This window comes from Staurois parvus, unplaced genomic scaffold, assembly GCF_062004578.1.
Source record: "Staurois parvus isolate SC_StPar_1 unplaced genomic scaffold, SC_StPar_1.0 ptg001614l, whole genome shotgun sequence".
NCBI lineage: Eukaryota > Metazoa > Chordata > Amphibia > Anura > Ranidae > Staurois > Staurois parvus.
This window is the reverse complement of record NW_028319410.1, coordinates 1,058,713-1,071,985: the sequence shown is the minus strand read 5'-3', so window position 1 is coordinate 1,071,985 and position 13,273 is coordinate 1,058,713. Positions and strand designations below refer to the sequence as shown.

The 13,273-nt window shown below is 50.2% G+C and overlaps 1 protein-coding gene across 1 annotated transcript in view; it reads right to left on the bottom strand.

Annotated features, from left to right (window-relative positions):
* Positions 1-12,782, bottom strand: part of URI1 (URI1 prefoldin like chaperone) — a 150,837-nt gene extending 138,055 nt beyond the window's left edge. Inside the window, exon 1 of the mRNA XM_089663031.1 lies at positions 12,634-12,782. Within this exon, the coding sequence (XP_089519157.1) occupies positions 12,634-12,708 (75 nt within the window). The 5' untranslated portion in view covers positions 12,709-12,782. The remainder of the gene's footprint in view (positions 1-12,633) is intronic.
* Between the last annotated feature and the right edge of the window lie 491 nt (positions 12,783-13,273).

The window sequence follows — 13,273 nt, the reverse complement described above, 5'->3', positions numbered from 1 at the left end:
ACAGCTGAATCCAGCACACAGTTGAGACCAGCTGCACCCGCCCCCTCTCCAGCCCTGTGCTCCAGTGATTGCTGCAGGAGCAGAGTGGAGAGCAATAACTGACAGTCACTGCTCTCCAACCCAGAAGACTGAGAACGGAGCGATCGGTGGTCATGTAACCACTCAGTTGTCAGGCTTAGCGATGACGTGGGACAGAGGCGAGTATGGATGTTTGTTTGTTTTGTTTTTTTATAAACTCCATTTACAGGTATACCCTTTATTATGTTCGCATTAACACACAAATGAACGCACATCAACGTATTTTGAGTTTTTGAACCATAAAGCTGTGAACGCAGCCATTTCCGGGTGTTTGAAAAGGTGGCGAGGACATTTTAGGTGCCTCTCCGCTGCCTGTTTCAACCCCTAAATTCCTGCACCACCATGCCACAACTATACATTGCAGGCGGTGAGGAGGGGTTATACTGTCTCCTGTTTTAGCCCCATAAGGCCCCATGTACACGGGACGTTTCTGAACGATGGAAACTGACTGCTGGAAAACGTAGGTTAACAAAAACGTCTGTTTAGCTGTGTTTGCTTAACGCATTTATGAGCGTTTGCGTTTAGAAGCGTTTCTTAAAGATAAGCACAGGAGAACCTCCCAAATGCCCAGAATACACTGAAAAGTGGTAAGTTATTAACTATTGCACTGTTTCAGAGAAATACAGAGAGTAGAAGCAGAGACAGCAGTACGTGTTGAGATTAGCTTAGGTGTAAGTTGCTCATTAACATTTCTTTTGTTTCCAAGGGTGGGAAAGGTGTCTGGTGGAGGGAGTCTTTAACCTCCTCGGCAGTATGATTCTTTCCGATTTTTTGTGCTGAAAGCGGTACCATTTTTTTGCATGGAAATATGTAGTTTTTTTATTGTCGGCCTGTAATTTTTAGGAATAACTCACTGAAATCTGTCCGAACAAGAGTCTAGTAAACATCCCGGGGATGATAAAATTTGAAACCCGAAATCATAAATTATAATTTAATAAATCATAAAAAATAATAATATAATAATAATAAATGTAATTCAATAATATAATCAAACCAAAAACACTGAAATGTGAAATATAGCGCCAAGTTCGCACATCGCTGAGCAAAGTCGCAAAATCGTTTTCAGTGTCTGATGAGGAATTTCCCCCACCAATCATTATCACTCAATTCTGCAAGTGGTTCTGATTTACTATCGCTGTTCTCTAGCCGGTCTAAAACCGCGTCTGACCTAAAGGGACGCTTTTTGGACGCCATGGACGTTTCTCAGTTTCCAGGCAGAAAGAACAGTAAAAATGCAGGCAGGGCGCCGGACAAAGCACTCGGGACACAATGTATGTGAAATGGTTTGATACAGTAATGACAGCAAAAATGACATTTTTTAAAAATTTCAAATTTCCCACCAGTTCCGGCGCCCGTACTTCCCGACGTCACAGGGACCGGAACACGGAAGCCGGATGCCGGCATCAGCCAGAGGAGATGGCCGGGGACGCTGCAGGGGACACATCGCGGGAGCGAAGGACAAGGTAAGTGCTGCAGGGACTCCCAGAGCAACGCCGCATGGTAAGCCCGAGTGTAGCTCGGGGTTACCGCTCTTGGTATTGAAATTTTACCCCGAGCTACACTTTGGAACTCCGCTAAGGAGGTTAAGGTCACCTGGCAGGGGGTCTTCATGAGGAATTTGAGGTGTGAATGGTCACAAACATATATTTTGTTTCCAAGGGTGGGAGAGGTCTGAGGTGTGAATGGTCACAAACATATATTTTGTTTCCAAGGGTGGGAGAGGTCTGAGGTGTGAATTGGTCCTTACAATGTGTGACAAGCTTGGTAGGAACATCCTGTGTTCAGTGTTTTGCCCATCTGAGCACCTTGAAAACTCTTTGCATGCATTTTTCATGATGAAAAAAGGCTCTGGACAGCATTGGGAACCGGAAGAGTTAACAAAAAAATTGCAAACGCTTATAAATGCAATTTGTCGCGTTTAGACGCGTTTATAACGCTGATAAAATCAACGTCTGAACGCAAGTTTGTTGCATTAAAAAAAAAAAAACAACTGTAAACTCAACTCCCTGTAAAGGACGATGTGTACACGGACACATAGGAGAACATTAGGGAGAGTTCAGGGGCTGCTGAAAAAAAACGCTAAACAGTTCCTAAACGTGAGTTTATCAGCTGCAGTGTACATGAACCCTAGAAGCCCACATCGCCGTGCTGCAACCGCGTACATTTCAGGGGGTGAGGAAGCCATAGGTTGCCTCCTTCCCACCTATTTGAACCCCTAAAAGCCCAACCCACCGCACCACAACCGTGTAGACTGCAGGCAGCGAGGAGCTAGCATGTTGCCCATTTTAACCCATAAAAGCTCCCACTGTTGCAATGCAACCCCATTACCCTGAATAGATCGCTTTTCAAAATCAAGGGGGGGGGGGGGGTACATTCTTGTCATAGTTGCAAATCACCGTGGCTGTGGCATGTGTACACCCCCCCCGCCCCATGCGCTGTCTTTGCAGCCTAAAGGTAGGGAGGTTAAAAATGCAACCCAACCACGTATTTTTACCGACCTCCCCCCTCAACAACTAGGCTAAACGGGCCCTTAAAGCGTAAAAGGAGCGAATTTGTCTGGTAATCCGCCCGTCTTATTTAGCGAAGTTTTTTGAGCTTCTGTTGAATACGTGTTTTCATTTGCACAGAAAATAAAACGCGTTCCGGTAATGATGTATTAGCATTTCTCAAGTCATGTCTAAATCTAATCTGTGAATTAATTTTATCTCCTGGCTGATACACCGATGGTGGGAGAGGAATAATTAAACTGTCGCTTCAATATGTTTCTCTCGAAATAGAACCTGGCTGCGTGTGTATCGGGGGAAAAAAAATTAAAAACGTATACCTTCCTCCGGCAGGAAAAAAAAAAAAAAAAAGGATTGTGCTAAAATGTACAAATTAACACAACATTTGTGTTTTCTGTGTTTTCTAGGCTGTAATTAATACATACAACTACTGCACCAGTGTGGCGATCAGTTTGGCGACCATTGTGGCGATCAGTGTGGCGACCATTGTGGTGATCAGTGTGGCGACCATTGTGGTGATCAGTGTGGCGACCATTGTGGTGATCAGTGTGGCGACCAGTGTGGCGACTATTGTGGTGATCAGTGTGGCGATCAGTGTGGCGACTATTGTGGCGATCAGTGTGGCGATCAGTGTGGCGACTATTGTGGTGATCAGTGTGGCGACCATTGTGGTGATCAGTGTGGTGATCAGTGTGGCGACCACTGTGGTGATCAGTGTGGCGACCAGTGTGGCGACCAGTGTGGCGACCATTGTGGCGATCAGTGTGGCGACCATTGTGGTGATCAGTGTGGCGATCAGTGTGGCGACCATTGTGGTGATCAGTGTGGCGACCATTGTGGTGATCAGTGTGGCGACCATTGTGGCGATCAGTGTGGCGACCATTGTGGCGATCAGTGTGGCGACCATTGTGGTGATCAGTGTGGCGACCAGTGTGGTGATCAGTGTGGCGGTCAGTGTGACAAACACTGCGATGACATATTTGCTGAACCTCTGAAACAATATTTTTTACAGGAAAGTCCACCTATATAAAGTGGTCTACAGCATTGTACACCACCACAGTGCCGCATAGCCTCTGACTTATTATACTTGGAGGCAGGGGCGGACTGACAACTCATGGGGCCCCCGGGCATTAGGGGATCATGGGGCCCCTGTGTCCTTGCCCAAACTCAAAAAAGCCGATGAAAAAGGTACCAGGGACATCTCATGGGGCCCCTTACTGACCCCGGGCCCTCGGGCAGTGCCAGAGTTTCCAAATGGTCAGTCCGCCCCTGCTTGGAGGAACACATCATCATACTTCCGTATACAGAAACAATATTAAAATTTCTGGTAAAGAGACAAACCTTTTCTTTTTTTCCCCATTTTGGATAGAGAGAGAAGGTTATCACTTGTGGTGCACCAAAATGAAAATTCTGTACAGAAACCCAAAATTCAGGACGCACTTGGCTGAATACAGAAACGGGCAGTTCGGTTTTTTTTTTATATATTTTTTTTTATATATATTTGTATTATATTTGACTTTTTAATTAAGATCATGAATTTAAATGATTAATTTAAAGAATACAATCCAGTAACAAAGTAACTTTTACAGAAAGTAACATACAAAAATTGTACACAAAATAAAAGGAAATACATACACACTATATTGCTGAAAGTATTGGGCCCGCCCTCCAAATCATGTGATTCAGGTGTTCCAATCCCCTCCATGGACACAGGTGTATACAATCAAGCCCCTAGGCATGCAGACTGCTTCTACAAACATTGGTGAAAGAATGGGTCGCTCTCAGGAGCTCAGTGACTCCAAGCGTGGTCCCGTGATAGGTGGTCACCTGGGCAATAAGTCCATCCGTGACATTTCCTGGCTACTAAATATTCCACGCTCAACTGTTAGTGGGATTATAACAAAGTGGAAGCAACTGGGAACAACAGCAACTCAGCCACCAAGTGGTAGGCCACGTCACATGACAGAGCGGGGTCAGCGCATGCTGAAGCGCACAGTGCGCAGAAGTCGCCAACTGTCTGCAGAGTCAATAGCTAAAGACTAGAGATGAGTGAATTATTCAAAAATTCGATTCGGCTGATTTGGCGAATTCGCGGAATAAATTCGATTCGAGTCGAATATATTCGCTTCGAATTTAACTTATAAAAAGGGTGTTTCTAGGCTTCAGAGAGCCTTTATATTAGTGCTGAACACTGTACCTTTAATTTAAATGCCCTTGGAGTCTGCTGGGGAAGAGAAATAATACTGTCAGTCAGTATGACATGCAGATGAGTGCCGTCGATCTTAGAATCACCGCACACTTCACTCATTTGGGCAGTCACGGGGCCAAAACCAGAGTGTGGAGCCACAGTGTGGCGGTGGAGGCAGCAGCAATGGGAGGCCATACAGCACCCTATGACAAAACGGAACCCACCAGCAGTGTGAGGAGACCTGAAAGTGGCACATGGCAGAGTGTGGCGATGGAGACAGCAGCAATGGGAGGCCGTACAGGGACCCATGACACACTCTGGACCTGGCAGCAGCATGAGGAGGCGGTACAGGGGCCCATGACAGATTACGGGCCTGACGGAGCAAGTAACGGAGCGGGTGATGGAGCGGGGGCTGGGGCAGGCAGAACCGCCGTATCTTTATCACGGTTTTCCCAGGCCACCAAATGGCGACGCTGCATATGCTGACGCAACGCTGTAGTCCCAACATGGGCCCCCTGGCCACGCTTGACTTTCTGGCCACATAGTCGACATACGGCTACGTTTACTTCCTCGGGCGGCTTGACGAAAAATTGCCACACCGCAGAGTAGGAAACTTTGCCCCCGCTACTCCTCACTGGCTGACTGCTGCTTCCTCCGTGCACACCGGCACCACTACTGGCCGTGGTGGTAGGCTGCAGTGGAGCTGGTGCTGTACTCCGTGGCCGTTTGGCTCCACTGACACTGCTGCGACCCTGCTGCCTCCTGGGCAACCCACCGACTGTTTTGCTCGCTGCCAAGCTGCCACCCTCTTCTCCTGATGATGCGGAAGCAATAGCCTGATGACGACGAGGCTGCCAAGTGCGATCAGCCTCATCATCATCAATTAGGGTCTCCGCCTCACTACTAGCCCCCTCGGCTGCGTGTGGGTCAGGAGACAGACCTGTCTCTAGACCGGCTACCAAGCCACTCTCCTCGCCAGTACTTCTTCGCCTGGCTGCTGAAGAGGCGGATGTCTCCCCCCCATTCCTGACCGCCCTCTGTTAGCTCTTCCTCACTGTACAGTGGGGCTGAGCCCACAGCATGCGATACTTCGCTTGGTGAGGGAACACCAAAGGACAGGGGCAGGTAGAGGACACGTGATTTCAGTGGGCTTGCTCCCGGGCCATGCCAACTAACGGTTGTGTCTGACGTACCCACCGACCGTTGGCTGTAGGTGTCAGAGGTGACCTGGGAAGAGGAAGACGACCGAGCCAACCAATCGATGACGGCAGGGTTGTCGGTGGAGACACGACCGCTGGATGACACCGGGAGCACTGGCCTCTGGCTGCGACTAGTGCTGCCTCGACCCCTTCCTCTGCTGCCACGTCTGCTCACTCCTGAAACATTGCCTCCTCTGCCACTCCTCTGCGTGTTGTCTGACATACTCTTTAATTCAATAGTGGTTGTGAAGCAGAAAGTAACGATTCTGTGTCCCCGAGTAACGATTCTGTGTCCCCGAGTAACGATTCTGTGTCCCCGAGTAACGATTCTGTGTCCCCGAGTAACGATTCTGTGTCCCCGAGTAACGATTCTGTGTCCCCTCAGTAACGATTCTGTGTCCCCTCAGTAACGATTCTGTGTCCCCTCAGTAACGATTCTGTGTCCCCTCAGTAACGATTCTGTGTCCCCGAGTAACGATTCTGTGTCTGTCCCCGAGTAACGATTCTGTGTCTGTCCCCGAGTAACGATTCTGTGTCTGTCCCCGAGTAACGATTCTGTGTCTGTCCCCGAGTAACGATTCTGTGTCTGTCCCCGAGTAACGATTCTGTGTCTGTCCCCGAGTAACGATTCTGTGTCTGTCCCCGAGTAACGATTCTGTGTCTGTCCCCGAGTAACGATTCTGTGTCTGTCCCCGAGTAACGATTCTGTGTCTGTCCCCGAGTAACGATTCTGTGTCTGTCCCCGAGTAACGATTCTGTGTCTGTCCCCGAGTAACGATTCTGTGTCTGTCCCCGAGTAACGATTCTGTGTCTGTCCCCGAGTAATGATTCTGTGTCCCCGAGTAATGATTCTGTGTCCCCGAGTAACGATTCTGTGTCCCCGAGTAACGATTCTGTGTCCCCGAGTAACGATTCTGTGTCCCCGAGTAACGATTCTGTGTCCCTCAGTAACGATTCTGTGTCCCTGAGTAACGATTCTGTGTCCCTGAGTAACGATTCTGTGTCCCTGAGTAACGATTCTGTGTCCCTGAGTAACGATTCTGTGTCCCTCAGTAACGATTCTGTGTCCCTCAGTAACGATTCTGTGTCCCTCAGTAACGATTCTGTGTCCCTGAGTAACGATTCTGTGTCCCTCAGTAACGATTCTGTGTCCCTCAGTAACGATTCTGTGTCCCTCAGTAACGATTCTGTGTCCCTCAGTAACGATTCTGTGTCCCTCAGTAACGATTCTGTGTCCCTCAGTAACGATTCTGTGTCCCTCAGTAACGATTCTGTGTCCCTCAGTAACGATTCTGTGTCCCTCAGTAACGATTCTGTGTCCCTCAGTAACGATTCTGTGTCCCTCAGTAACGATTCTGTGTCCCTCAGTAACGATTCTGTGTCCCTCAGTAACGATTCTGTGTCTGTCCCTGAGTAACGATTCTGTGTCCCTGAGTAACGATTCTGTGTCCCTGAGTAACAATTCTGTGTCCCTGAGTAACAATTCTGTGTCCCTGAGTAACAATTCTGTGTCCCTGAGTAACAATTCTGTGTCCCTAAAGTCTCTCTGGCCCTAACTCTGTCCCTAATACAGACAGGTCTGTCTCTCTTGAATGACCAGAGGCTAATGGAGAATTCTAAGATGGCCGCAATTTATAGCTCCACCATTACACAGTGCTGGCTGGCTGGCTGCTGACTGGCTAATGCGATCACATGTCATGAATGAATGCATTATGGGTCAGCGCGCCTTGTCTGCGCGCCTTCCCAGAGATCCCCGCTCCGTCGCCACACGTCGCCGCCATTTTTGGGAAAATTCGATTCGTGCATCCGAAGTTTGCTAATTTTCGGATTCGGCGCGAATCGAATTTTTCCTGATCTTCGAAACGAATTCCACTTCGCCTAGTTCGATTCGCTCATCTCTACTAAAGACCTCCAAACTTGGTGTGGCCTTCAGATGAGCACAACAACAGTGCGTAGAGAGCTTCATGGAATGGGTTTCCATGGCCGAGCAGCTGCATCCAAGCCTTACATCACCAAGTGCAATGCAAAGCGTCGGATGCCGTGGTGTAAAGCACGTTGCCACTGGACTCTAGAGCAGTGGAGACGTGTTCTCTGGAGTGACCAATCACGCTTCTCTGTCTGGCAATCCAGTGGATGTGTCTGGGTTTGTATGTTTCCAGGAGAACGGTACTTGCCTGACTGCATTGTGCCAAGTGTAAAGTTTGGTGGAGGGGGTTATGGTGAGGGGTTGTTTTTCAGGGGTTGGGCTTGGCCCCCTAGTTCCAGTGAAGGGAACTCTTAAGGCGACATTTTGGAAAATTTCATGCCCCCAACTTTGTGGGAAGAGTTTGGGGATGGCCCCTTCCTGTTCCAACATGACTGCACACCAGTGCACAAAGCAAGGTCCATAAAGACATGGAGGAGCCAGTTTGGGGTGGAGGAACTTGACTGTCCTGCACAGAGTCCTGACCTCAACCCCATAGAACACCTTTGGGATGAATTAGAGCGGAGACTGCGAGCCAGGCCTCCTCCCCCGACATCAGTGCCTGACCTGGCAAATGTGCTTCTGGAAGACTGAACACTCGGGTCTCCTGGAGGGACGAGAGAGCCGCCTGTCCCCCCCCATGTAAAAGCAATCCAGACGTTTATCCGCTAAGATGGCTTTTACAGTAAAGGGGACCCCGGGATGAAAAGAAGAATACTGTATAACCACTATACCAGAGGGAGTAGGGGTACATCCTTTACGAGGAAGTGGTAAATGCCCTGTGGGGGAAGGGGACTTTTCGATCAATGGCCACTGTGATTGGCTGTCATGTAATCAGGAGCCTATCCCATCAGCCCCAAAAAAAATCACTAGAGACAGAGAGCTATCTATGACAGCTCGGTCCCTGTACTGGGAGGGCACTTTCAGCACAGACACCTCAGCCATCCATTGATGTGTAGGTGTCACCCCCCCCCCTATATCAGCAAATATTGTCTAAGGCTCAATTCACACTTATGCAACTCCTAAAGTCATGCGATTTTCAATGCGACTTTGCTGTTGATCTGGGCTTTGACTGTTGCACAACTGTAGCATTGATAACATTGGGATGCGACTTTCAGGAGACTTTTGAGAGTTTACATTGCAATCTATGGCAGTCAAGTTGCATCAAAAGTACTTCAGAAACCTTTTTTCAAGTAGCTGTGACTTTAAGTTGCATAGATTTGAACGGCTTCCACTTGTCATGGGACTTTGGACACGTAAAATCTCATGACAAATCGCAAAAATGTGAATGGAGCCTAAATCCATTCCTCGTGTATTCTTAAATCTCGGTGTGATTTGTGTATTTCTTCCAGATCTGTGAAGTAATCCAGTGTGAGACTTCCTGTAATAAAGACCGCTCACTGCTGCTGTCTCTCCCTGTGTAGGGAGACTGGTCTGGTCTCCACCCACTCCTGTAGTTTTCTGTAGTGGGTGGGCTGGCCGAGCCCCTCCCACAGCTCTGCTCTCTCTCCTCGTGCAAGGTTGCTGGTCTTGTCCCTGCCCCCTCCTGTACTTTTCTGTAGTGGGTGGAGCCTGCTGAGCCACTCCCGCAGCTCTGCCTCTCCTTGTGCAGGGTGGTCTTGTCTCCACCCCTTCCTATAGTTTTCTGTAGTGGGTGGAGCCTGCCGAGCCCCTCCCACAGCTCTGCTCTCTCCTTGCGCAGGGTGGTTGGTCTTGTCTCTACCCCTTCCTATAGTTTTCTGTAGTGGGTGGAGCCTGCTGAGCCACTCCCACAGCTCTGCTCTCTCTCCTTGTGCAGGGTGGTTGGTCTTGTCTCCACCCCTTCCTATAGTTTTCTGTAGTGGGTGGAGCCTGTCACTCCCACAGCATGGCTCGCGCTCTTTTGTGCAGGGTTGCTGGTCTTATCTCCGCCCCCTTCCTGTACCGTACTGTAGTGGGTGGGCCTGCCTGGCCACTCCCATGGCTCTGCTCCCTCTCTCCTCGTGCAAGATGGCTGGTCTTGTCCCTGCCCCCTCCTGTACTTTTCCGTAGTGGGTGGGCCTGCTGAGCCACTCCCACAACTCTGCTTGTTCTCTCTCCTTGTGCAAGGTGGCTGGTCTTGTATAGGTTTCTGTAGTGGGTGGAGCCTGCCTAGCCCCTCCCACAGATCCGCTCTCTCTCCTTGAGCAAGGTGGCTGGTCTTGTCCTTGCCCCTCCTGTACTTTTCTGTAGTGGGTGGAGCCTGCCGAGCCACTCCCACAGCTCTGCTCTCTCTCCTTGTTCAAGGTGGCTGGTCTTGTCTCCGCCCCCTTCAATAGTTTACTGCAGGCACCCTGCAGTGGGTGGGGTGTGCTGGATCCCTACCACAGCTCTGATCTATGTACAGCAATGTGATGTCACTGCTACTTTTACAAGGTAATATCTGGGTTTGCAGAGACACTTGGCGCACACAAAGTGACTTTCTATCCTTTATGGCTATTGAGTAATAACACGATTTCATGCTCGGAGTTCAGCTTTAAGGCGTATTTAGGATGACATCACTCGCTCTGACACAGACGATACAATACCCGGCAGGGTGACCTCACACAGAGGTGAGAACGATCGGCGAAGCTGTTCTATGAAGCCGGCCGTGTGTTTTAGATTTGGACGCCCTGAAAAGAACGCTCCCAGAAGCCGGGGACCCCTCCCCCCTCCTCTAATCTGATCCAGGTATTCTTGAAGCGATTAGCCTACTTGCTGCAAATCTGCTCAGCTGCAGTGATTACACGGAGAGCGAGATTATTAATGCCCCCCCCGGGGCCGGCTCAGACCGGTTACGTCTTCTTCGTGATGATCTTCGACAAACAGCCATGTGCGCCGCCACGCCAAAGGGGAAACATTGGCTGAACATGACCAAAACATCCGCCTTCCCGTCAGCAGAGGGAAGTGAGAGATCAGCTGACAGTCCAACAGACAAGAGAGATACAATGGAACAGATCTGCCTGACATCACCTGGGTTCTGATACAATGTATCCAAGACAGAACGGTGTTCTCTGACATCACCTGGGTTCTGATACAATGTATCCAAGACAGAAGTGTGTTCTCTGGCATCACCTGGATTCTGATACAATGTATCCAAGACAGAAGTGTGTTCTCTGGCATCACCTGGATTCTGATACAATGTATCCAAGACAGAAGTGTGTTCTCTGGCATCACCTGGATTCTGATACAATGTATCCAAGACAGAACTGTGTTCTCTGACATCACCTGGATTCTGATACAATGTATCCAACACAGATGTGTGTTCTCTGACATCACCTGGATTCTGATACAATGTATCAAAGACAGAACTGTGTTCTCTGGCATCACCTGGATTCTGATACAATGTATCCGAGACAGAAGTGTGTTCTCTGACATCACCTGGATTCTGATACAATGTATCCAAGACAGATGTGTGTTCATTGGACAGTAGTAGAGAATTTGCTCTCCTTCATACAAGTGTACGCCCCAGTGTGAGCTATGTGTAACCAATCCCCCCCCCCGGGGATGGACAAGTGCCCCATACACCCCAATGCAGGCAGGACCATTCCTGTCAATCACGACACAGCAGCTGAACTAGCACAGTTGTTGATCCCAATCTGACAGCTGTGTGGGTGGGAGGGCTTGTGGGTCCCCGAACACTGACGGTGTGCATCCAGGGACCAAACTGTGTCCCTGCGCTGGCTCCATTCACAATAGTCATGTGACTCTGGACAGGACAAGTCACATGACAGCTTTTCAATAGCACTCCATTCAAATTGGACTTAACATCACGGCGATTTTGAAAAGGTGCGTTCACTACTTTGCTGCAACTTAGATCCATACAGTGTGAAGTCGGGTCAAAGAAACTCTGAAGTCACAGAGCAGACTGCAATGAAGCCTAACTCCAGGAATTGGGAATAGCGGTACTCCATGCATTGCATGGTGGGAACGGCGGTACTCTGAGCACTGCATGCTTAGAAGGGTGGTACTCTCTGAACACTGCACGCTGGGAAAGGAAGTACTCCGAGCACTGCACGCTGGGAACGTCGATTCTCCAGGTACCGCATGCTAGGAAGGGCGGTACTCTGAGCAATGCATGCTGGGAATGACGGTACTCCGAACACTGCACGCTGGGAATGTCGATTCTCCAGGTACTGCATGCTAGGAAGGGCGGTACTCTGAGCAATGCATGCTGGGAGCGGCGGTATATCAGGCACTGCATGCTGGGAGCGGCGGTACTCCGGGCACTGCATGCTGGGAACGGCGGTATATCAGGCACTGCATGCTGGGAACGGCGGTACTCCGAACACTGCATGCTGGGAACGGCGGTACTCCGGGCACTGCATGCTGGGAACGGCGGTATATCAGGCACTGCATGCTGGGAACGGCGGTATATCAGGCACTGCATGCTGGGAACGGCGGTACTCCGGGCACTGCATGCTGGGAACGGCGGTACTCCAGGTATTGGGGGTAGCGGTTCTCTGAGTATTGTGTGCTGGTAACGGCGGTACTCAAAGTATTTGGCAATGTTGGTACTCCAGGTATTGGGGGAAATACTACTTTGGGCTTTGCATGATGGGATAAAAGTACCCAGAATATTGGGAATGGCGGTACTCCGGGCACGGTGAGCTGGGACTTGTAGTCCTCGAGGTTGTCACTCTGTCTCTGGCTGTCCTGTCACGTGCTGTGCACTCAGCCTGGCCCCGCCTCCCCCCGGGTTACCTTGTTCTGCTCTTCCTGCAGTCGGGTCATCTCCCTGGAGCTGTACGGCCTCCCCCCCTCTTCTGGGTGCTCCATGTTCCGCCCACCCCCGGGCTCCTCACACTCTCCGGACGGAGGCCCGTGACGTCATCCTCGCGCGAGACCCAGCGAGGAAAGCATGGCAGGTCCCACGTGGAGGCAGGGGGCGGGGAACCTGCGTAGCAACGCTGCCTGGCAACGGTACACAGCCTGACACGCCCACTCGGGAGAGCACACCATTGCTTCCAATCATTGCACACCGCCCTCCCTGCCAACCACGCCCCCTGTCACCTTTGTACATCTCATAGGTCACCCTGAACACCCCACACCCCTCTGTACACCCCACACATCACCCTGAACACCCCACACCCCTCTGTACACCCCACACATCACCCTGAACACCCCACACCCCTCTGTACACCCCACACATCACCCTGAACACCCCACACATCACCCTGAACACCCCACACCCCTCTGTACACCCCACACATCACCCTAAACACCCCTCTATACACCCCACACATCACCCTGAACACCCCACACATCACCCTGAACACCCCACACCCCTCTGTACACCCCACACATCACCCTAAACACCCCTCTATACACCCCACACATCACC